We start from the raw sequence: 26,090 nt of genomic DNA, 5'->3' as shown, positions 1-26,090 counted from the left end.
TAATTTTTCCATTGTAATGTCACTCCCCCATGACAGACTTTTTATCAATAGCTTACAAGATTTTTCTTTTTGTTATTTGACAATTTACTGGCAGGCTGGGCATATAAACGCATTACTAAATGCTTAAAAACATGTTTTACCATGGTCCCTCTAACATGATTTCTTAAAGATAGTGGTGCTTGGTATAAATAATTTATTCCCAAAAGATACAAAGTTTCATCAGGAAATAGGAAACAAAGATGGAAATACTTGAGAGAACATGTTTAAGATGAATTTTCTCTTGCACAGCCAAAGACTGACACAGCTGTAAAATCTCGCAGCAATCTGTGTAAGAACCTAATCCTGTGTGTTTCTAGTACCTGGTGCACTGTTACTACAAGTAATCTCATCCTTGAAAGCCTCCAAGGAGCCAGTTCTCACTGATATGCTAACACAGGATCACTTCAGCAGTACATCCTCAAATGGTGTTGCAGATAACTTTGATCCACTTTATCACAATTTTCTTTGCTCTCCCAGGTGACACAAAACTGAGCAACCTCTTTTCAGACTACAGCTGCACACAAGGGAAGAAAGGACAGAGGGTTTTTGCCTCCCCTTCTTTACTGCAGGTTAAGTGAAAAGGACAAGGTAGAAGAATCTCACTTCCAGCTCATGGTGGGGGGCACTAACATTGCATTCCACAGAGGGACAAGGGACATCAACTTGTAGAGCACAAGGAGAGTAGAAGAGGATTCTGAATCCAAATCTGACTTTACTCCCAGTTTCAGACTTGGGCACCCACCTGCTGCTTCTCTAGGTCTCATCACACACTATCTCTTTAGGATCCCATGCCCAAATACCATTTACATCTTGATATTCTTCTATTTTGAGGCATTGCTTTAAAGAGAATACTTAAAATTCCCTGCTATCTCAGAAGTCAGTTCAGTGATTTGTAAGCAAACCTGTGCTGCTCAGCTGTGTGACACAACAATCATGAATCACACCTTTGCAAACTACAAGATTTAGAATAATAAAAGTGTCAGTTGGCTTTAGTTGATTTAAATGCGGAGTGTTCCTGCTTGTTGTAAGGCCCCAAGGGCCTGCAACTTCATAGCTAAAAAAACTAAATAAAAATAATAATAAAAAATAATAAAAATAAAAATAAAAATAATAAAATTCAAGAAACATTAAAAAGTCAGCACTTGATCATGCCCCCTTATCAATACTGAGGCCACCAGCAGTTTTTCCAATGCATTTGGCAGTTCATTCTCTCCATATAAGACGCCTACAAGGCACAAGGCTGACGTAATGCTCAGACTTGCTGCTCCGTGCCTTCTTAAGCAAGGAAATGTTTCAGAGCCATTCCTCTGCCGAAAAAAAGTGTGTTAAAAAAGGTTTTATAAAATTTTCTCCTGAGTAGCCCTTTCTCCTCTCCTTCCTGTACCGAGCCCGTTGTTCGAAAGCCATAATGGGAAATCAGCCAGGCTTAAATCACAGCCAATATCTGATATGTGCAAATGAGGAACGCCGTGAAATATTCCGCCGAGCAGCTTTGTGTTGCTAGGACACCCGAGGTCGGGCAGCACTGAAAGGGCAGATTATTCCCAGCCCAGCACAGGGCTCCATTCACAGCTGCCTCTGGCTCTGCTAGCCAGCCCTCCCGGAGCATCCCTGCCTCCCAACTCCCTGTGCTGGCCCTCCCTTGCCACAGTGCCCAGCACACAAACCCCTCTGCACCAAAAATGTCCCAGTGGGCTGCACATAGCTCCAGCTCATTCGGCTCATTTGGGTCATTTCCAAAGGCTCGCTTCAACCTGAGGGAGCCCAGGGTACCGGGGGGCTGCTCCAGAGCTGGGATCCAGCAGACTTGCAGTGTGTGGTCTGGAGATCTCCTTAAAGTATCAGCATTTAAGACCATTTTTAAGTCTAGAGAGGGGAAATTCCAGTTTACAGAGGTGATGGATTTCCTTGTGATCAGCACAGATGTCTACCTGGCTGACAGCAAGAATTGTGTGATGGTCCACATGAATGGCCCAGCTCAATCCCATGTAACTGGTGTGTTAATTACTACTGTATCTTATATCTCAGTACATCTCTCAGTCTAATTTTGGCATTTTTCTTCTAATTTGATCCTCTGAGCTGCTGTTCTTGTATTCCTATACAATTTTACATTATATACTCAGGACTCGCTTTGCAGATCTGCAACCGACTAGACAAAGGACAAGACTAGTGAAATGTTTGTACACACATATATGTGTGTTTGCAGGGCAGGGGAAGAAAAAGAAGGCAGTTGTTCATTCTTGTGTACATTAATTTCACAGAAAAAGGCAATAAATATGCTCTCCTTGGACAGCTTAGTTATAACACAACAGTCCCATCCCATCCTCCCACTGAGAGATGGAGAGTCTCCTCCTTCAGTTATTTGGTGCTTCTGAGAACTACATCAAAATAAAAACAGATATTTCTGATAATTCTGCAATTCCCAGTGTAAGTCACACAAAAAGCCCCTTGACTGACTTCTTCACGTTTTATATGAACATGAGATGGCAGAGCTGTGTGGATCACAGCCCTCTGTGCTGCCACAGAGGCCACACACAGGTGAATCAACATCACCTTGGGCCAGAACAGCAGGAAGCTCCTGTGTCTTTTGCATTGATACTAATTGCATTCAGTAGAGAAAAAAAAACCCCACCACTGTCACATCACTGCAACAGGTTATGCATTGACAAGCACTAACATGACTTTTTTGTTCCAATTCCTATGCCACTGTGAGGTAAGAGTTAACTACAGAGTACATCCACTTTGCTTTATTAGCATGGTGTAGGGTTATACAAAATGAATGGCAATAAACCTCCCTACTATCAATATGGTCATCAAAGTAACTATAAACTGATTTATCTACACATACTTATCTAAGGAGCCAGAGAAAGAATCAATGATAATAAATGGTAACAATACATCAGGATCTAACTAATTTAACATTCAACTGCCTTCTGAGTGACTTAATTGTGGTGCTACTGCTCATCTCCTCCAAGCCTGCAGAATTCACAGCCATGGTTGCTGGTCAACAGCCCTTTGTTTCAGTAAGGTTTAGCTCCATCCTCACTTAGTTACGGGAATCACATGTTTGGTTGACTCTATCCATTTTTAAGATGATTTTGCGAAGAAAACTCCTGCTCTTACTTATGGCCTTACAATTTGTTGTGTCATACTCAAATAAGATATTGCCTATTCTTGTCCTAGAAGTAGATTTTTTTCTATCCCTCTTCCATATTTTCTGATCATGGTGAAAAGAGACACTTGAGACTCCATGAGTGTTTAAGAGCATTTTCACTGCTGCCTTACCAACATTGTTTTTCTGAGACCTGGCCAGCTGCATGGAACACACACAACTGGAAGCAATGGATGTAACAAGTCTCGTCTTCTCTGTGATTTTTGACTTTAGGCTGGGCATGCACTGCAAGGGAGCTGCACAAATGTCTCTCCCCTTCACAGCTGTGTGACAAGAGGTATTGTGGCCCTGTTACATGCTGGCCAAAGCATCATCAAACCAATAATAACTTAAGCAAAGCATTTACATGTGTGCTTAGAGCTCATCGAGGCCAAGGAGATGCGCATGTCCTGTAAGAACCAGGCTGATTTGAGATGTGCTGTGTTGTGCATGCCAGGGGTCACAGGGAAATGCAATTTTAAATGGCTGAACAGCCATTTCTTCCCTGAGAAATTCCTAGGCTGGCTTAAGTACATAACCCAACATAACCCTTAATGTTTGACTCAGAAGGGAACACTTGAGATAAAATCAGTTTTCCTAAAAGCAATTTTGTTTGACATGTGAATTGTGTGCCTACATTAAAAACTTCCTTGATGCTAATTTAAGCGCTGCACCACTTGTAATAAAAATCATCATTTATCCCTTTGAAATACTACTTTTAATTGATGAGGCAGGTCACTGTTTCTGTTTGGCTAACTATCAAGTATGCAAAAATGGTGTGCTTGGCCAGCTGCAGATGGACATACTCATCTTCATCATGCTGAATCTGGGCAGCCATTTCTTTGAGAAAGCCAGTATCACAGCTGATCTGGCTTTCTGAAAGTGGATTTCTTCCCTCAACCCATCCACATTATCTGCTTCACTAAAAAAGGTTTGGAGACCCCTCCGAAGCACCTACTCACCACTTACTTAGGAGACTCCTAGAGTGAGTTTCAAAAATGCCATGATTGATTACATCATGTGAACAGTGGAAACAGAACATAGCACTATGAGTTTGGTGACAAACTTGCCTTCCCTACACCAGATATTTGATAATACTCATGGGTGTATGCCACAATCCAAGGTGGCTGCCAAAACAAAAAAACCTGCCAGTGTCCCAAATGATTTACATGGTGCAATGGGCTTCTTGGCAACCAGCAACTTCACAGACTTCCTGAACTGTGTGCACTTGCCTGGTGCTTGAGACCCCGCAACAAAACAAATACTGCCCACAAAGCCTGAGGAACTGTGCTGCTATCACCTCCCCAGCAAAGCTCCTGTAAGCAGCACCAGCTGCCCAGCTCCCTGTTGCTTGAACAGGGAATACACATGAGGAATGTGGAGAGAGACCAATGAGAGCAACCTCAAACCTCATAATGTGTCAGCCAGAAACTTCCTGTAGGTTAGACTGACCAAAAACTTCCTGTAGGTTAGACTGACCACCCTTCCAGCTCTGATGATGTCCTCGAACACAGACTTTACATCTACTACATTCCACTTCATACAACTGAAACCACAACCTGACTGCTATGGACAGTGATAGGAACAGACCTGCCTTGCTACTGAGGTTTATAAACTGCCTAAACCCATCAGAAACAGTAAATTCTGAGTGTAAGACAACAAAATAAAACACTTTGATGTTCTTTGAGTAAACAGTTTGTGTTTATTTTTTCATCTGATGAGGTGGCACCAGCTGTTCTGAAGTGTACTTAGTCCTTACAAATGGATCATAGTGAGGTCCCCCCCCCCAAATTCTTTGCTGCATCCTGTTCCGAATAAATTAAGAAAACTCACATATATGTATGTATGTAAACAGATAGATACAGTCAAAGAGGAAAAGGTTTAGTCACTGATCCAAGTTCTACTCTTAAACAACATTAACTTCTGCTCTTCACACAGATTTTGTGTTCTGAGGGTAGCTTTCACAAAGATCTGTGAATAGCTGGGACAGCACTCTTACCTTCAGTAATGTTTTTTATGTTATACCACTGTTGTTAAGCTTTCATTTATGCTACAGGTTGTAAATACATTTTTTTGGAAAAAGCCAACAAATGAGAAACAAAATAAATCTTATCTTTTCTGAAACAAAGAAGATTTAGCAGAAAAAATACTGAATACATATCATCAATGTGCATACAACAAAACCAGCTACATTTTGACCTACCACCTCTGCTACCACTTGGGGTTTAAAAGGACATATTTTAACATCAGTGAGAGAAGAACAACTACAAGTTATGGCAACACTGTTTCCTGGTCCCATAGGCACTTTATCAGATCATGTACCCTCCATCTATATTTGCAAGGCAAATCTAGGGCTGCACTTCTTGAGACCAGAATAAAACTCCCATAGACTTCAATGATGCAGGATCAAAACCCATTCCCTTCATAACAGGTTCTCTCAAGCAATTTTATCCTAATTTTCTACCCTGTGGCTGAATTCTAATGTTTGCAGAGACAAGCACTTTAAGTGGGAAAGCAAGGCACGAAGTGCAGATCCCAGAAGCAAAGGCAACCAGCGGTGAACAGCACTATTTTAGCTGCTGTGTTAGAGGGCTGTTTCACTGGGGGCAGAAGGGAGAGTTGACGCAGCACAGAAGATCAATATATACCAACTGCTATGCTGTCCTTTCCATTACTACTGCAGTGGTTTTTTTCTCCCCAGGCATATTCCATTTCCTGTATTTCTATGGCAAAAAAAAAAAAAAAATTTACTGTTTCAAGTGTGCCTCATCAAAGCCTTGCCAGTAAAATTACAAAATTAATTGAGACGTCTGGGTTCTGAAGATACCTTGCTTGACTTCCCCCCCACCACTGCCAAATACATTTGTCCCCAGTATTACTTTCTTATAATGCAATCAATGCAAAAATACATGCCTTATGCCTTAATAAATGGCAGGAACACTGTAATCCTTAACTTCACATAGGTGGTTTTACTGAACATACACTATGGACTGATCAACAGAAAAGATCTTTCTCCAGAAAGCAGCCCATCATCACAACAGAGGACTTCCCCCATCTGCACTCACAGCTCTAATTCTGTCAACTTTTTCCCAGCTCTGCAAACAATCACCCCTTTAACTTTCAAACAAAGTGTGATTTATTAAAGCAGACTGCTTGGCCGCAAAGCTCTCCCGGAGTTCGAAAATATGATTAGACCAGTAAATTCAGTTCTTTTCTCATAAACTTGATTCTGCATGCATTTACCCTCTTTAAAAGAAAATACAAGCTCAGAAACGTTTCCAATACAGCTTGCTCAGGCAAACTCCAGGTACTTTCTATACTTCTTCTACAAGTCCACTGCAGCTTCAAGTATGCAAGATTAAAATAAATTAAAAAGCCTGCATGAATTAAACCCCTTACCTTTTAAGACGTTTTCCCCCTTCAGCGTTCGTCCATTGTGAAAAACTGAACCTTTAGCAGGTTTTTTTTACAGCTATGCACACACACACATACACACACACACACAGAGACACACACAGAACAGAGCTTTCTTCAGCTCTGGTATTTCAAGTCTTTCATGTGATATCTTTGGCTGTACTTGCTTAATTCATTCCTGCTGCTACTCAAAGGAAGTCAAGCCTAGCGAGGGCTGGCTCTACAGCAATCACTGAAGATATTCCTGACTAACAGGACACGAGGGCTAATCTCGCCTTATAGGCAGCAAGAATGTAAATATATTTCACAGCCAACAAATTCCTAAACCTTAAGAGATAAAATGCACAATATGCCCTATGACACAGCTTAGCAAGGAAGAGGCTTCTGAACTTTAAAGTTTTCACTAAAGAACAATGCTCTGTACCCCAGCGATGCTTTTGGAGCTCTAGAGATGTCTATTTATCATGGACTGTGCATGTTCCCTCGGAGTAGTTACCATGAGAACACAGCAAACAGGATTTGAATATAAATTGCCATTTAGAGATGGGGGGACTTTTTTTTTGTAGTAGTAGTTAAAGAAGAAAACTTCCAGAGCTTGATGAAGTACACAGTTTTTCAACGCACACATTTGCATGACAATGTTTGCAATTCAAATGCTTGGTAGAGCGCACAAGAAGGAAGAAAAGCCAAGTTCTTTGCTGGTATTTATAAAAAGCAAATACTTCAGACTTGAGATCAGTAGCTGCAGTTCCACGATTACCTATCTATGCCACATACCCACATATGAAGGAATTTATAAACTACAAAAAAAATCCATCAGGTGGTAAAACATGCCAGAATTATTGTAGTGCCTGAAGTCAGCTGTAGGCAGTAAGATCCTCTGCTGCTGGCAGATCAATTGCTGAAGCAGTCAAAATCTTTCTCACTTCTAGATATTACACTGAACTACAAAGCAAACGTTGCACATTAAAAATATCCCATCCCTGGGCATTTGATTTTTCCATAGAATTGTTCTGATACTTTGCCATCTGGGCTACCCCCCTCCAAGTCCCTCCTGAAGCAGTAATTGCTCCCCATGTGTCCTTCCATCCTGCTTACAGACTGCCACATGCAGTTACTATCCACGACCCAGAAATTGCTCCTACCACTTGTGGACAGTCCTACCAAATGGTACATGCTGCAAAACAAGTAAAACTCTTGTCTGCCTGCTCTGCCTGGAGCTGGGTACAACCTTTACAGCACAGTGTCTGCTCCCTCGCCTGCAGCATCCCATCTCAGCTCTCTGTCCCGAGCCTTAAACAGATCAACGTTAAACCCCTTAACCACGGTCACTGAAAGACAAATCCTAATACACTTAGCAAAGGAATGCCTCGTCAGCCCTGCTCAGCAAACAACAAACCTTGATGAAGAAGAAGAACATGCCTTGCCTGGGTGACTGCCCGGAGAGTGGAATGACCTACTTCAGCCCAGCAAACGGGGATACTCGGGGATGGGGACAAAGGGACAACCCAGTGGCTCTCAGGCAGCATTAACAAGAGGCTGCACCACAGCAGTGATGGGAGTGATCTTTCAGAGAGGACACTGAAGAGAGGCATGGCTTACACATAGCACGAAACACCTTGCTCTTTCAGACAGGGAGTCAGACTCACACATTACATTACTGCCAGCACTCAGCGAGCAGGAGCGATTGCTCTCCTCACACCCACTCTCCTTACCACTTTTACCTAAGGAATGAGTCCTCCAGCGCCTGACCTAATTACTCAAGTGATGTGTCACAAAATGATGCAGCTGGGACATACTCCACAAGCCTTGATTTGAAGCTATGTAATTCTGCAAAACCCAAGGCGACAAGATCCAGGTAGCTGAATTAAGTGGCGTTGGCCACGACACCACACCTTCCGACTGCGCCTTCCTGGTTATGAATAATAAAGGTTTGTGAGCTAGTTAAAGGGTAAGGAGGATGAATAGTTAGCAATTGTTGACCTGTGAGATCAGGCCAACATGTTGTGTTTTTGGGAAACAGTTGCTCTTCTCCCAAATGATGAGCCTGAGCAGCAGCTCCCTGAGTCTGAACCAAGCTGCCCAAGCAAGAGCAATCTGTGCTCACAGCCTGTGGCTCTGCTGCCTCCAGAAGCAATGACAGCAGTAATTGGCAGCCAGAAAGCTTTCTTAAACCAAGTATTTATTGAGAACAACTGAGATTAAAGACAGATTTTTAAAAGAGGCAATAAGGATCTCTAATATATGAGCTGCTTATACAGCTGTAAATGAATACTGCTAGACCTTAACTTTCTACAGACAGCCCACACACACCCAGCAGCTCCATCTGGGCTACATTATCTATTTCCTTTACTTTCAAAGTATGACAGAGTAACTATTAATGTGACCAGGCTATCTATTACCTTTTCCTTATGGACAGCAAGTCAAATTTACCCCGTGATCTGCTAGCTCCCAGTACCAGACGCCACTGCAGCTATGCTGCAGCAGAGCTACCTCAGGGCTGAGCAACTGACTAAGCCATAGAGACACCTCCATTTAGGGCCTAACACTTCTCAGCTTTTAACTGCTGGGCTCAGCATCTTTAAAAACCCACAAAGGCATCTGCTCCCCTGTAAGGAGACCCAGAGTCTGCTGATTGTTACTGTATAAAGCAAATGCTTGGTATACAACTCCATGGGCATAGAAGTTTGGAACTAGAACACCTTATTAAGGATAATTTTTTAAAATAAAGACTTCTGAAAGTAAAGAAGTAAAGTTATCCAGATGCTTAGCAATCGTCTGTTTCAGGTACAGTAGAATACCCTTGAAGTTCCGACTTTCTCTGCCTGAATCTTTCAAGGTTACGTGTCAGTATCCTTCCCAATGCAGTACCATTCGACTTGCACTCTTATCCATATTTCTACAAAAAAAAAAAAAAAAAAAAAAAAAAAAAAAAAAAAAAAAAATCTCCCTAGAAGGCAAACTCAGTGATTTATATAGCCATGTCTCAATATGACAATACTGCAATTCCAGCTAGACAACCACCTCCCCTACTGCGTTCCCTGCACTTGTACCTGCTCCACACCCTGCACACAATCACCCTTGCAGATGGGGTCAAGCTCTGCTATCACTGTTCCTCTGCACTGCATTCCTGAGCTGTACTTCTACCTGGTGTTTAGGCTGGTATCATGCTGAACTTACATTTGTAATGATTCAGAGCTATTTTAAGAACACGGCTTTAATTCAGGCGCCAAGCAAAATAGGTTTGTATCTTATTTCATATTAGAGGACAAACTGCTTGCTATTCCAGGGTGTCTCATGGTCACTAATGACCTACGCCTCAAAGCACACTGCAGGTGCCAATAGCCATACCTTGATCCCTTCAAATGGCTCTGCCCCCAGAAGCAATGTTAACAATCTTATTGCCCTGATACTAATTTTCCCAGAATGAATATGGAGCATGATAGGACTCTAAGAATTTATTACAGACTTTTTTTCTACCAGTCTTCCTTTGAACTGCTAAGGTATTACCAGTATCATTTTTCCTGTTGCTCCCTGTAGCCCCTACCCTGCAGTAGCTTTACAATACAGGTTTAATTTTGCCCCACTTATTTACCTAACCTAATTAAATTTTAAGATTAAACAAAAGTTAATGTAAAAACCTGAAGAGAAACAGAATTGTCCCTTTAGAGATCACAAGGTCTGAGAGAAGGCAGCTTTTATCTCGACAGTGACAAGACCATCACTTCATCAGAGGAATGAGACAGACAATAAATGAGCAGACAGACATGAACAGGGACCCTGCAATCCTGTTGCCTCATGGCACACATCAACACAAGTTTCCTATAAAAACAATTTAAAAAGTGAATTTTTTGTCTACATTAAATACTTCATGTGAACTATAACTAAGACGGGATTCTGTCTATCAGGACCATACTGGTCTTAGATGTGCAACCAAATAAAAGTGCATGTACCTATTTATGTGCAGGAAAGAACGGCCACATCTGAACCTGTTGAAGTCTCAAGAACAGGGGATTATAAAAACAAGCTATAATAACTGAGGTTTTGAGAGACCAGCACAGCTGAAGCCCTGCAGATGCTGGAAGTGGGGTCACTTGCTATGATTATACCAGTATCGTGCCGCTGGAGATTATGCCAATGTAACTTCAAGAAATAGCCTAAATGGAAACCTGAGAGAGCTCTTGAGCCAAGCTGCACAAGGCTGGCTGCTTCTGGGTGACAGGAAAACTTCTGCTCCTGAAAGAGCTTGAATAGGAAGTTTGGATCTGAAATTTACTCTGATCTGTCTCCTGAATAGCATCAAGACTTAGCAACTTTATTAATAGCAGCAAGCTGGAAGAACATTCAGCTGATGATTTTAGCAATGGCTGCAGCTTCTTTTAAAAATACAGTCTTTTTCTTTGTTGTTGGTTTGGTTTTGTTGTTGGGGTTTTTTTGTGGTGGTGTTTTTTTTTTTTTTTTAATTTAAGGTACATGACGAAAAGGAGACAGAGATCAGAAAAGGCAAGGTTGCAGGGAGGAATCATTATCAAATAAAACAGGAGACAGAAAAAGAAACATGAACCCAAGAAAGAGAGAAAGATGTGCTAAAGTTCAAAGGGATGAAATGATACATAGTTCTGCCAGCTGCATGAAGATATGGGGAGCTGAGGAGAAAGACACTTCATTAGCAGAAAACACTCATTAAGCATACCAAGTGGAAAAGTTTCCATGTTATAGATAGTTCAGAACAGATTGGAAATTGTGAAAACAGATACCCTGATTGTTCTGGGGTCTCCCAAAGATTAATGGGTCCTCTGTCCTTCTGTCTGAGGCCTGCCTGCCGAAATGTCTTGTGACAAAAGGTCACGTACTCCATGCGCTCCCTTTAGGAAATTGCACTAATGAGTGTAGAACCTGCTTTCATATGTAAATGTTCAGTGGTTTACTGCTTAAGCTGAATTGTTTTTGCTTGCCACTGCAACATATTTAAAAACTGAACTTTAGAAAAATTAAAACAATTAAATAATTACTGTAAATTATCACATCTGCTACCAACATGAATACACTTCAGTATCTAGAACAACAGAGAAAGTAGCTCGCTATACATTCTGCTTTTCAAAGGCTTGAATTTGACTTCTATTTGCTTAACTTCATTCACTTGCAGAATTCAAACACACTTCTTGAGTTCCCCCAGCTCCTCCCCTCCAGTTACAAAGGATGTTCACCAATAGGTGTACCCTCTATTTGTATCCAATCCAGAGAGGAACAAGTAGATGGAGAGGTTTTGCCCCCAATAACACAATTTCAGCTCGATCCTTGACAAATCTCTCTGGTACAGCTCTCCTTTAATGTTGTGTATTTCAAAAAAGCAGTAAAACATCCCTTCCTTCCACATACTTAGGTATTTGGCAAGCACTGCTTAAGTACCTTCCGAGTGACATTTATCGTTCCATATCACCATGACTGCAGATGGAAAACACAGAGGAAAATGCTCAGTGGAGACCTTTTACTTTCTTTTGATCCAAGTTTACTTCATTTCAGTAGCTCATTCGAGTATTTTATGCAGTTTTTTTTTCTAACCAGCCCTGCACAGTGAGCAAGGTGATCCCTGGTAGTCCATGCACAGCTCCTGTGTCTCTGAGCCAAGCTGGGTCACAGCAAACTGAGTCGTCACCTTATTTTCCTTTGTCTAGCTGGAAAGAAGTGACATGTTGTATGAGAGGATAAACTGCAAACTCCTCAATGGGATGTGCACCTACAAATCCAGCAAAGGCACACACACAGCAGCCAAATGCTGATTTTGTGCCTGCTCCAGTACCTGCAGTGCTGCAGAAGGAGATACACCACCAATGTCACAAGGTCAGCACTAAAAATTACTGCGTCTGTTCAACGGGGAGTGGGGCACAGAGAGCAGCGTACAGCAGGCAAAACTTCCAACAGTGAATCCCAAAGGTGCATTTTGGTTACACTTCCCTGAATGAAGAATGCCATTGACAAGCATTATATATGGCTTTCCTTCCCCTTTTCAGTCAAGTCTTCTACTGAATCAGCTACAAAAGATAAGCTCTGTGACACCTGACTCTTGTTCTTCAAACAGTATTTCTTATTTAGTAAAGCCATTATTTGAAGTTAAATTTGCAATCAAATAAAGGCAAATGGAAAACAAGTACAACCATTTTTGCATAAGATTTCAGCGAGATTTAACATGTACATTGAAATGGATTGTCTAGAGGAATTTCCCAAACTGTTCCTGCATGCACTCCTGCAGTTAGAGGTGGTTCTCAGAGACTGTCTCAAGCTTCTTCTCCTGGCACAGCTGCTAATTCTGTGAGAACTGTGTTTTAGTAAAATATATGCACAGATACAGTAACATGCCAAAATTGTAAGGGATGAAGCATTTTAGTGGGAAATGATTGGAAGAACAAGGAACATAGCAGTGGGAACTCGGTGTTTTCCTTGCTATGGAAATGCAATAAATGCCTGGTTCTTGAATCAGCCACAGCAAATCCTTGTACCTTTGCTACTGTGCAGATGAGCCTTATTAGTCAGGTATGAAAAGATGGATAAGGAAAACCTAAAAATTTTTTACCAAAATCCTTCTATTTAAGGGTCTTGGGGCTTCCAGACAGAAACAGGAGCAGCGAAGCAGGGTAGCTTTTCAAAACTGCCTTCCTTCTGTGATCAGGGACTTTGCTAAACATGCAAGCTCACGAATCCCAGCTACTTGCCAGGGCTCTGTCATCCATGTGGGTTCAGCTGCCTTGGGTGACTTCACACCTCAGAGCACCAAACACCTCAAGACACAGAAAGTTGTTTTTATTTGCTTCCAGGCTGCTTCCTCTTGCTAAGGTGCCCAAAGTCTGCATGTTATTTGGCACATCACAAAAGCAGAACAGTCAGCAAAGGAAAACATGTGAAGTCAAGGATGTCCACTGTCCAGGTGGCACTAAAATCTATGAAATCCACACATTTGTTTTGATGGCACCCTGATTAACTAGGCAGCCCAGAAAAATAGAACATCTAAATATGGATTTATAGTAAAGTCACCAATCTCTGAGTTGCCATTTGAAAACCATAAATCAGATTTACTAGCACCTCTGGCTGTTGTATTTTTGACAAAAGCAGACCATATAATGAATAACAATCTATTATGCCCAAAACAGATGTGAAAAACCCCAGGATACTAGAATCAGGCTAGCAATATTAATTTCAGGGTCTACTGTACCATTACCACTTCATTTCTAGAGAGCCTTCCACCATATTTAGGCAAATCTTGACACAGCCTTTCATTTTTTGTAACTTAAAAGACAAACTGATATTGTAAGCCTTAGTCTCCAAGCCTGTTTTAAAAACAAAAATCTGAAACAGAACAAAACATCCAGCATGTACAATTCTAGGTATTTTCATAAATTGAAAGACCAAGAGTCTGACAAGAGAGTAGTTCACACCAGTTTTTCTATACACATCTGAATCACTGCCTATAGTGTCTTAAAACAAACTTTGTGATTTTAATATTTTCTCCCTAAAAAGGCTCTCACACAGTTGTCACACAAGAAATGCAGCCTTCTACCTTCTGTTTATAACCTTCCTTAGAGCCAGCCATTTATCAGAGTTGTGGGCAATGACTTTTAAAGAGGTCCATAATCCACATGCAAAAAAAAAAGAAATCAAAAGCCCTTCCCAGTGCCTTCCCCTTGAAAGCCTTCTACAAAATCAGTGAAGAATGCTACCCTCTGCTTCACACAGTGGTAAATGACCAGACAGGCAGCAAAAGATTAGGCCTGAGATGTACAGAAAAGATGGACACCATTTAAAATCTTACCTTCTGCACGTTGGGTTTGATGCACCGAACAAAGAAAGGGTTTGAAGAACTCAGCGTTGCCATTAAAGAATGAAGTGATTCCTGAAACACAGGTAGAGAGAAGACAGTAGCTCACAAGCTGGATTTTTGTACAAGCAACATAACCCCAGACAAGAGCTCCTGCAGCTCAGCACTGCAGACAGCATCTAACTGCAACACCTAGTGGTGCACACCAGAAGTTACTGCACCCTGGGAGCTCCTGCTTCCAAAGAGACGGGGTCAATTCCTGTGCGTTCCCTTCTTCCACTGGCTCTTCTGATCAAAACTGCCATCACTGTTTAACAATGAACGGCACAGACTCACAGATTGATAGGAAGAAAACTGTTCTTAAGGAAACACAAAAATTGTTGTTTCAGGGATCTTTCAAATGACCGCTTACGACTTAGGATCCACATTCCCAAACAGCTAAATTTGAGCAAGTCAAAATGAAGCATAAGGGGTCTATGGCAAATTTCCTCTTTTCACTTCAACCACCCCAAACCCACTCATTTTCCATCTTCCCTGAAGACAACAGGTTTTTTCCTAGCTTTAGAACTCTGAATGATCCAATGCACATTAGACTATCAGTCTAACCTCAGCCTGGAGATAAAAATCACAAAATCCCTCAGTCCTTTTATGATTATTACTTTAATTACACATCCGCCCCTTTCCCGCCTGAGCCATCATTCCGTATCTTATTCCAACTTGCCTCATTCTGTATCATTAAGTATGATGAACCTTTTTAAACTGAAGTCTTGCATTTACTTTGCAGAGATACAAACGATTGTACAGGAGAGGAGCTCAGGCTCAAGAGCCCACAAAGTTAGCAGTGGTGAAGTTACACCCCTCAAAGGTGGCACTTTGTGTCAGGCAGCAGAGAGAATACAGAGAAGGCTGCCAAGGAGGCAGAAAGTGCACATTTTAAAGGAGCAACACTGTGCGTCCTGCCATATGTCTTGGAGCAAAACTGTCAATGTCAGTCTGTTATAACAAATTCTTGCTTTAATCTGCAGACCAAGCACTTACTTGGTGATTGAACATGCAGTAAAAAAGGCAGCAGGCAGAGTTATGGCTGTGCACACACTGGTGCAGGGCAAAGTGAGGAAACAGCAAAATTACTGGGAACATAAATGGCAGTTCTTAGTTTGCTTGTTTTGCCAGCCTATGGACCAGGGAGTTGAGCAGCAAATATTAAACAGAACATACAAAGACAAAAATCTTTGTGTAAAGACAAATATTTACAGCTCTGGAAAGTATAGCTTCATTCTTATTAAACCTGTGTGAACATTACACATCTGTGCACAATTCTCTCATCCCAGGCTCCCACTTGGAGCCTGGATTGGAAAAGTTGGTCAGTCTAAACAAAAATGATTTAAACTATTTTCACTTTCACCTTGGTACAACCAGCCAGATTCTGCACAGTGCTGCAAGCCTCTAAGTCACTGTCAGGTGATGAGCTAATCTGGAGCTTGCCCTGGTAATCAACAGGCTGAAACAGATGGTATCTAAACTCTGCTCCTCTGTGTGCACCCCCAGGCCTGCATTAGGCAGGTCATCAAATGAAAAGAAGAGTCAACCATTTATCATGAGAATAAAACTGTGAAGGCAAAGTTCTTATCTTCAGTTGAAATAAAATGGACTAATCCCTGTAAGGCTTTAAAACATGTACAAAACACCCAACCTAATTCTCTGGGGAAGGCATGATGTGAAGGTCAACATCTTGTAAAGCAGCCCAGCTGGTTAATGGTCAGTTACTGCAGCGTTAGATAAGAGGCAATAATGTTTTGATTTCATGTTTTATCACCCTTATGCTTTCCAGGGCCTCTGACAGAGAACAGAAGGACTACTACACTACTACACTTTGCTCTACCTTGCCAAATGAGCAACAAACATGGTCTGTTTTTGTAAGGTTAACATTTTAAAGGTCTACTTTGCACATCTAGAAATAACCAAGTGGAAACAGTACCTTAAGTTACCCCAGAAAACCAGCAAATAACACCATCTCATGACAAGAAATGGATACTTCTGAGATGAGTTATGGTAGCACAAGCAAGCTGTCCCGAAAATACATCAGTGTTTTTTAATAAAAGACATTGTGTGTGCCCCAGCATACACTCCTTGCTGTTCTGCCCAACACTTAGCAATTGTCTGTTAGGATAAAATCTGCCCTTAAGGGGTTTGAGTCTGCTCTTCTTTAAAAAAAGTGAATGAACTCTGCAAATGCATATTAATTCAAACAAAATGAAAGGCAACTAATCCAGACTTGTACTCATGCAATTTAGGAGATGTTCCATGCCAATCTTTCCCTTTTAAATAATTTGCAGATAGACTTTATGCTAGATTTCAATTTGGTGCCATTTTTGATGAGAGGCTATAAAGCCTCATAAAAAGGTGTTTAACAAAAATGCCTTCCAAACTTTAAGTTAAAGCAAGGCAACACCTTAATGAGGTATTTATTCAGCACTTATTTTTCTCAGCATTCAGGCACTGCTGTAAGGCTTTGAGGGATTTTGTGGCTGGATTTAGATTATAAAGACAAATCAGGACAAGAGAGACCAACTTCACAGACGAGCTTTAAAATAAGAACAAATAGGCAAGTGGGGAATGCAACAGGAGTTTTGTGGGGATGGTGTGACAGAAAGGTTAGTGCCTACTTGAAGCAAGCCAGGACAGTCAATCAGTTAATCAGCAAGGGCAGTGTCATAGCAGAGACAGCAATGTTTTCATGCTCAAGTTTTGCCTTTCTCAATCTGCACCTGCTCCTTACTGACCAGGGTCTGTCTGTCACTGATTAGCTACAGAGCAGAGCTGACACATTAACTGACCTTGAACTGGAGACTGACAGTAGGCTTTCGGTGCTTGCTTCCACATTTAAGAGTGTCCTGATTGTTGCGACTTGAAACGTGTTCAAACAGATCATAGATGAAATCAAGACTGAAATGGAAAAGAAAAATAGTATTTCTAAAGTGTATCTTAGCAGACTGTGAGGTTCACCACCGTAGAACGCAAAGAAAGCACTGTCTTTTAGCAAGAAGCTCCACCATCAAAAACATGCTTCTTGATTATTTTCTCACTTATTTATTTGCTTATTTTCTCCACAATCTTTAATAAACAATAGATTTTGCCTTTGTAGAATTTATCCAGGAGAGAAAAAACAAAACAAAAACAAAACAAGGAGGATCTTTCTTCTCAATTCCAAACACATCATTAGGGAAATTAAGTGTGAAGTCCTGGAGGCTCTACTGCATTTCACTCAACCAAGACTGCAGCTGACTGCAACCAGAATTGTACCTGAACAAAGACTAAAAAACAAGACTTCCAGCTTGGTTAGGGACATAACACAAAACAGGCACCCATGCAAGTCTCACTTTCAGATAACAGCTGTGCATGCTCTTTTCTACCCTATCGGTTGGGTACACTCCTCTTAGCATTTCTACAGAAACACAGATATTTTAATTGAAGCTCCATACAGATGTTGGTGTAAAAGCAAAACCAGGCCCAGCTCATTTAACTAATTTAATATTTTTTTGCCTAGATACTTCAGTTGACAGATGTTATATCAGAAATGTCACAAATCCAGAAAAAATAACAGAGGAATTGCTTATTAACAGTTTCCCTGGCACAGAAGGGCTTAAGGGATTTACAAACAAACAACTTGCACAGCAAGGCAGGATGACTGGATGGGATAGGGGAGGGCACCAGATGAGACAGCAACATCCAGGCTCAGCTCCCTCTTCTTCTGCCATTCCTCTGTGTGTCCTGGAGTCTCAACCAAACACCTACAAAAAGGATGTGGTACCAGCTCACAGGGTACCACCATAAGGACTCTAAGACCTTACACAGCAGAATGACATGAGACATGCAGGTACCAAAGGCATCCAAGCTCAGACTTTCAGTCAGATAAATCTTAATAAAAGTTGTCCCCTCAAAGCAATTGCTATATGGCAGTTTGCACCCTGGCAGTCTCCGACAGCAAGTGTTCAACTAATTAGGGAATGCCAGAAACTCAAACATGAAGTAAAAACCCACACATGCACGCTGCCTATGAGGCACTCTGAAACAGTTAAAAACCATGACCCCAATCCAGCATCCTTACTCATTACAGAGCAGCAAGTTAGTTCTCTGGGAAGCCCCTGGACTGAACAGCAACAATAGTACGGTGTAGGTAAACCCAACTTTGTGAGAATCGATTACAGTCAGACCTGCTTACAGGCAACTCTGATATGCTCATTTCTGTGATATGATATGCTCATCTCTGTGTCATTCTGTGCTCCTTTCAGGTCTGCCAAGGTTCTGCTGCTATGCAACATCTAACATATTTAAACCCCAGCAGAATTATGTGTTCAGTCCTGGCAGAATTAGTTGATACAACACCCCTTAGCATCGTGACCTTAACAAAAATCGCAGAAACTTACCTGCTTTCACGTAACAAGTTCAGGAGATCATCTCTAAAAGTATCCCTGTTCTTCTCCAAGATCCCCCTGACATCATACTGGACCTAGAAGGAAACAGAGCTGGTTCGAACAACAAGTCAAACAGTCAGGCACCTCTCACAAGAGTGGTGCTGTAAAAAGTGCTGAGGGAACAGAGCGCTTTAGTTAATTCTGAGCAGCCTTGGGGGAAAATTAAGCTAATGAAAGTTCTGCTTGGAATAATTTCAGCAAATAAAGAAATTACCTCCCCAGCGTAGTGCTTCACTCCAAAGTTGTGAATGGCAACCCTTGGTTTTACATAAAAAGGATTGTTCTAGTTGGAGGGGGGAAAAAAAGAGAAAAATATTTGGAGGGGGTTGTCACATAATCCTCTCAACCCATACCTAAACAGACCATTGTCTTCCAGTAAACTCTCTGGAAGATTAGTGCTCCAAAAGCAAACAAGCAACTCATGATAATAGGATTTGTTAGTCTGGGCTGCTTCAAATGCAGTAATAACAGATTTATAGCACATAAAAAGGCATTATACTAAACCTGAACCCCATCTGGCAGAACCATCTATAGAAGGCACTTTGAAACAGAAGGCTCTGTCTTAAACTGGCAGTTATGAAGATTGGTGGATATGCTTGCATCCCAGAAATTGTGAAAAATAATTCCAGTATCATAAATAAAGGTAACATTAATCTGAACAGAGGAAACAGCAAAATTTCAGTAAATGACATCAAGGTAAATGCTTTATTACATCAAGGGAAACTGAAGATCTAAATAACCTGAGCTACTGCAGGTTGACAGAGTTCTCATTTAGAGTAGAATTTGACTTATTCACCACAATGGAAGCCTTTAAGTGAACAGCAACAAGGATAAGTTCTTCCAGTAACCAACTCAGACTTGTCAACAAAGTACATGCATTGCCAGGGAAGTAGGATCACATCCAAAAAAGCCTCTAGAACAATGCACCCATATGTTTGAACCATGAATTTCTACCAAAGCAAAGAGATCCTACATCATTTGCACAGCAAATATCAGCAAAATATCACATACAGCATGCTGGGCATTCAACTTCTCCAATAAGGTGGAGTCAGTAGCTTGAGGAAAATGGCTCTCCTCATTGATGAGTGCTAACAATCCCAGTTTCTAGAACAGAAAGAAGAGGCAGAAGATGAATTAGTGCATGGAGCAACACAGCTGTTGTCCCCTGTTTGGAAAAATCACAGTCCTTGAAGTTGCTGTGTGCAGAGAGGCACAAAACCACTCATACACAACTAAAACCCCACTATTGAAGGTGACTGTAATCCTGTTTTTCTGGCAATGTTCCTTTTGAAATATAGAGCATATGATCTGTGGACAAAACAAAGAAAAACGAGCTACTGGAAGAATCAGTTCTCCTGACATAGGCAGTTTTTATATGCATACAGTGATATTGCCCCAGAATCTATCCCCAGCCTCCAAGACCTCCAATGATCAGGAGTCTCAGGAGTTTGTGTGAAACAGCCTTTTCAAAAGAGTTTCTTTCATATAATTATCCACCCAGCTGTTGAACCACTGCAAACTTTTAGCACCCACAGTGCCCAGAGGGAGAGCAAAAGACACACAGCTTAACTTCACCCTGGGTGAAGCACAACCTCCCTTTGCTTTACACATGCCTCTGTGTGTGATTTCCTTTGATGCTCCCCACTTCTCATGTAGAAGAGGTGGTAAACAAAGCAAGCTACCCCACAGTTAATTAATGTGTCCAGCAAGCTCCAGGTTGATAACAGCCTCTCAGGAAACCACAGTTGTCCAGGTGCACATTTTAATAAGCCACTTCCCAAGGGCGCAGAGCAGCTCCTGGAAAGCCATCCTGCCCTGACTGCAGTCACGTCCTGCCCGCTGGATCCCCTGCCCGCTGCCACTCGCGTCTGTGCCCGCCTGAACTCCGCAGTCACACACCCTGCCACGGAGATAACACACACAGCCCGCCTTGCACTGATGGCAGGAGACAGCATGCATCAAGTGGGTCTTTTTATTCATCTCCAAATGATGCTTTTTTATATAATCACACATGGAGAAAAGTTGCTGCACAGAAAAGAGCTCACAATAGAATCCTTAACACAGCCATAGATGAAAATGACCTGATTAAAAGTTTGCTACTTAAACATGCAAGATCCACCATTTTCTTCACTTGTTCTTTGCATTGAAAAATGTTTTAAAGACACATTATCTCAGAACAAAAAACTAAAAGTAGGTAACAGTATCAAATTCTTTCTTACCTTTTCAATAAGATCCAAGCACTCTCCATTGTCTGTCCAGTCAATATCTTCCCAAATTAGTCCTTCCCTAAAGAAAATAAAGTGGGCCTTTTTATTGAAATGATTTTAACTGTAGAAATAGCAGAAGCTGGTGTATTTATCTTGCAAATTAGAGTAAAATCAGCTTGCTTTTATAAATACACTGCTCCAGACAGAGACTTTCAAAGGAAGCTAAGGTAGCTGCAAACTAAGAATTCAAGTGAACATGATCTGTCAAAATTCTTTCAGATTGCTTCTCTCTCTCTTACCTGCTGTATTCCAGTTGCTCCAAGGAAAAGATGTGCTTGTTGAAATACTCCTGAAGCTTCTCATTTGCATAGTTAATATTGAACTGCTCAAAACTGTTTACCTAAAGAGACAAGAAATTTTCAAAAATGCATACACTTCAAGTATTTTACTTTGCAAGCAAGGGAATGGGTTAGGTAATAACATGCTTAAAATCAAGTTCCAAAGAAGATGACAAAAATATGTAAAGCATAAATAAATAAAGCATAAATATCAGACAATCCATTTGAATAAGCTTTTGAAACTTACCTCAAAGTTTTCAAATCCAAATATGTCCAAAATTCCAATAGTCTTGAAGTCTTCCTTGCTCCTGATTCTGCTATTGATTTTTTTAATGACCCATGCAAAACACTGAGAATAAAGTGCCATAGCCATAGAATCTCTGCTGTCTATTGCCTGTGTTAAAGAGGGAATAGACAACACATCAACCACTCCACGACTGATAATTGACAAGATTCTGCTGGTCAGTGTGCTTAGCACAGCACAAAACAATGCATAATGCAAGCAGCTCCCTATTCCTATGTAGTTTGGCAGCAATTTTATTAACACTTACAAAGCATCATGATTTGGCCTTTAACAGTTTAACTTAAAACAGCTGCACTTTAAAATGTGGCTTTAAAATTACACTTCAGGCAGCATTCATAAAACTAGGAAATTATAAACTTCAGGTGTGGAGGAAGGAAAGAGAAGTGTAGGAAACAATACCTTAATTCAGCCTTTTCCAGAGGGAAACATAATGTTATGCATACCTATTTCTAATTGTCTTCTTGCAAATGATAAAAATATTTCTCCTGAAAATTTTGCAAAAACATTCCCCTGACACAAGTGTCAATAGTGAAAAAAATATCAGCCTACATGTTTAGAATTTGAAAAAAAAAAAAAGGGAAGTAATCAGTGTTCATAAAAATAACAAGGGACAAGCAATAAGCCCTGGCCAGAATTATAGGATGGGATCTCAAGAGATTATACCCTTCCCAAAAAAATCTATGTAATACTTTTGATTACAACTCTAATGGATGAGCTAAGGTTCTGTTCTTGAGTGATCACTGATTTCTCTAGACTTGAAGACTAAAACATCTTTCAAAGACCCTAGAAACATGTCAAAATTGAGATGCCTTTACCTGTTGTATACTAAGAGGTGTTAGGATTTCTTCTCCCCTGAGAATCATCGACCTCTGAGTCAATGCCTCTGTTAGCTGTGTGGAGTCCAACCCCAGTAACTCAGCAGATCGACCCAGGGCTGGCAAAAGAGAAAGACAAATATTAATATGTCCTTAAATATATAAAGCTATTAAACCAATTTGGTTTTTACTATTATTATTACTACTACAACTACCACCACCATTTAAGACTCTCCTGAAATGACATGGATTAAAGATGAAAACACAACAAGAAATTCTAGGATACTGTTTTGCTGCTCATGAAAAGGCACAAATATGAGCAACTGAAGGAAATTAGTAGTAGAAGTACATCAAAAGTAAGTCACAAATATTTATTTTCATCTTAATGCTACATCAAGAACTTAATCTACTAACACATTTTTCCAGACACAGACATTAATAGACTCTTTGTCCACATGAATGTGCTTCCATTTTCCTTGGGATGATGAGGATTAACCAGTGACATTTTTCTTCCATGCATACTTTAATATTCAGTTTTGCTATAATGTGGTATATAAAACAGTACATAATTCTACTCTCTAATGCCATGCTTAAGCAAACATTTTAAATGCCCACCAGCTCAATCTTTAGACATACCAACACATTCTTTCAGATATGTAATTGAAATACTGCAAGCTCTAAAAAAAGATACTTTCAGTGGAGATCCTGGTTAGGGAACGTATTTGAGCACTTCTGTTTTATCAGCTTGAGAATATTTCAAAGAAGGAATTAGATTCAAATAGAATTTCATTACTGTTAATGGAATAAGTATGTGCCCAAGGTCTTCCCAAATTAGCATCCAGCAGCAGACTACTTTGCCTTATCTGTCAAATCCTATCCTCCCAAAGTAACATTTTAATTAACATTTACAGATGTTAAAAAGCAGTAAAACCCTTTCACTCCTTGTCCTTGCTATGGTCAGATATACTAACAACAAATAAGGCTTTCAGAACCCCAAAAAACATTTAGATTGGGATGCACAGCCTTCTCACCTGTTTTAAAGGACACTTGTGCCCCTCCAGCAGTGATGAACTCAACATTTCCCAGATGCAAAATGCCAGCCAACAGCCTCAGAACTTCTCGAACTTCCTCCCTGCTGAACTCCATCACTTCCATTGCAGTCTGGAATGACATGTGAGCTTCTTCAATAACATGCAGAGACTCAAAAATGGGAGGCCTAAGGAAAGCAAGTCAGGACTAAAAGAGAGCTGGCTCGAGTCCATTCCTTTGGTTTCATCCCAAATGGAATACACTCTAAGGCATCACTGGGACATCTTGGAACATGTAAGCATCACTCTGCTTTTAAGAAATTTCATTTTGATGTGGTAAGGATGCTGTAATTTGCTTTCAAATCCATCATTAAAATCATATAAATATTGGATCGACCTGCTGAGTTGTGCATCAGATGCAATTACTATAATTTGAATTATTAATTGATTACCTCCTGCATGTTTTTACCAAAATTTGCCTACTGGCCTTGTAGGTAACAAGGCAGGAGGGAGAAAACACAGTAGCATGTAAGATTTGATCATTTTTGTGCCCAAACATGCACCTTACCAATGTGGTCTGACAACTTCCAGTCAAACTGAAGAAGAAAGGTATCTATATAAAAAGTGCTGAATTTATGAATAAATAATATGGCAACAATCAAGGCTCAATTACATAAATGAGGAGAAGAGCAAATAGTAAAACATTACAAGAAACACTAAAACAAGAGAACACATACTTTCCTTTGACACAGAAGGGGTAACTGCATGCCTCTTGAAAGGATCAAACTTTCCAATTTTGGATGTAATATGAGCCTGTCTGAGACCAGATCACTGTTTTGTGCCCTACAGGCAGACTCATCATGTTACAGTCACTGCAGGTGTTTGACAGATGACACATTTTGTCTTTCATAAATCATCCATTTATGAATGAAAAATGGAAAAGCCTCAGACTCATCCCACAACTCAAAGCAGTGCAGAGATAATGGCTGAAGGTTTATTTTGTAAAGAAGTCTCCTCACAACTAAAGGGAAGCAGCACTACGAGTTCACCTCCCTGCGCACTGTGCTGCTCCTTCCTGTCTCCTATAAAAAAGTTTCCCTTCAGTAACACTTCCAAGACTTACACTGCAATAAAAGCAGGCAAAGGAGATGACTATAACAGCAAAAGGCAGGTGAGGGTGAGCTGGGGAGTTTCTGCCCACCTCCTGCTCTGGGAACACAGCCTGGCAGCCCCATTCCCAGCCTGCCCATGCTGCAGGCAAGCAGGCAAACATCACCTGGCCAGCTGATTTCATGGTCTGCCTAGCCTGGCCTGATTAGCACCAATAAAATGTCATGACAATCAACTTCAGCATGTGACTACAATACAGGTAAGGTACCAATGTTCCAACACTTCCTTCTACCATACAAGATGAGGGATTTTTACACTGAAAAAATCTGCTGCATCCACTAGAAATTAGTTCATCAGTTTGGCAAAAAGCCTAACATAGCTAAGCAAAAAACAGTTTGGTGAAGGGCATAAAAGCAGAAGTTTTATCTGATTTTTAAAATCTAACATCACCTCAGTGCTACAATACCCAATCAGCATGGTCAGTATGGACTAACTGCTGTGGAGGTGAGAACATAAAGCCATTCAGAGAAATTCCATCAGAACCTGGGTTTTTAATCTGTGTTTATGTTTTCATAACTCTATTGTATAAGTTACTCCATACAACTGCATTTTCCAGCTGCAACCTTCCAGGGCTTTGCTCCCTGCTTGCTGTACTGTAGACTCCACCCAGTAGATGCCACATGAATTGGGCAATGCTTTTGGATTGAAAAACAGTGAGATATCTATATCTATATCTATATCTATATCTATATCTATATCTATATCTATATCTATATCTATATCTATATCTATATCTATATCTATATCTATATCTATATCTATATCTATATCTATATCTATATCTATATCTATATCTATATCTATATCTACATCTACATCTACATCTACAAACATGTATATATATGTACATATATACATGCATATGCATATATATCTGTAATATAAAACAATGCAGGGAAAGGCAAAGGCATGTAAAAGTCTTACACTGACTTCCCAACAGATATTCTTTTCATTTCCAAACATAGGCATTTTGCTAAATTACAGCACCCTTTGAAACAACAAAGTAGAAACGAAATACTGGAGGAAAGATAAAGGCCTGCTCAAAATGAAAGTGAAGCATTCTGAGAATGTATAAATCCCTGTAAGATTAATGCCTCAATGAGAGAGCTGCACATGGAGGAAAGCACAGGAAGGCTTTGTACCCTGCTCTGTCAATGGGCCCCACACACCTGAACTTCCAGCACTTTTAAAGCAAAAGAAGTAGGGAAGCAACTCACAATGACTTCCTTGAAAGAATCTTTGTCACTGATTGTCTTATCCGCTGTACATCCAGACTGGTTCAGGTAGTGGTAGTTCTCGGGTACAGATAAGTAAAAAGCATCTAATGAGAGAAAACAGG

At 40.6% G+C, this 26,090-nt stretch overlaps 1 protein-coding gene across 1 annotated transcript in view; it reads right to left on the bottom strand.

The window, feature by feature from the left end:
* MYO10 (myosin X) overlaps nucleotides 1-26,090 on the bottom strand; it is a 163,729-nt gene that overhangs the window by 37,099 nt on the left and 100,540 nt on the right. The window contains exons 9-19 of the mRNA XM_063162542.1: nucleotides 25,969-26,072; nucleotides 23,585-23,714; nucleotides 22,554-22,672; nucleotides 21,682-21,828; nucleotides 21,396-21,496; nucleotides 21,109-21,175; nucleotides 19,901-19,993; nucleotides 19,104-19,172; nucleotides 18,842-18,924; nucleotides 17,252-17,360; nucleotides 14,409-14,489 (exon numbers count right to left, since the gene is read on the bottom strand). Of these exons, the coding sequence (XP_063018612.1) occupies nucleotides 14,409-14,489; nucleotides 17,252-17,360; nucleotides 18,842-18,924; nucleotides 19,104-19,172; nucleotides 19,901-19,993; nucleotides 21,109-21,175; nucleotides 21,396-21,496; nucleotides 21,682-21,828; nucleotides 22,554-22,672; nucleotides 23,585-23,714; nucleotides 25,969-26,072 (1,103 nt within the window). The remainder of the gene's footprint in view (nucleotides 1-14,408; nucleotides 14,490-17,251; nucleotides 17,361-18,841; nucleotides 18,925-19,103; nucleotides 19,173-19,900; nucleotides 19,994-21,108; nucleotides 21,176-21,395; nucleotides 21,497-21,681; nucleotides 21,829-22,553; nucleotides 22,673-23,584; nucleotides 23,715-25,968; nucleotides 26,073-26,090) is intronic.

This window comes from Melospiza melodia, chromosome 1 (genome assembly GCF_035770615.1).
Source record: "Melospiza melodia melodia isolate bMelMel2 chromosome 1, bMelMel2.pri, whole genome shotgun sequence".
Classification (NCBI taxonomy): domain Eukaryota; kingdom Metazoa; phylum Chordata; class Aves; order Passeriformes; family Passerellidae; genus Melospiza; species Melospiza melodia.
This window is presented reverse-complemented; position numbering and strand designations above follow the sequence as displayed.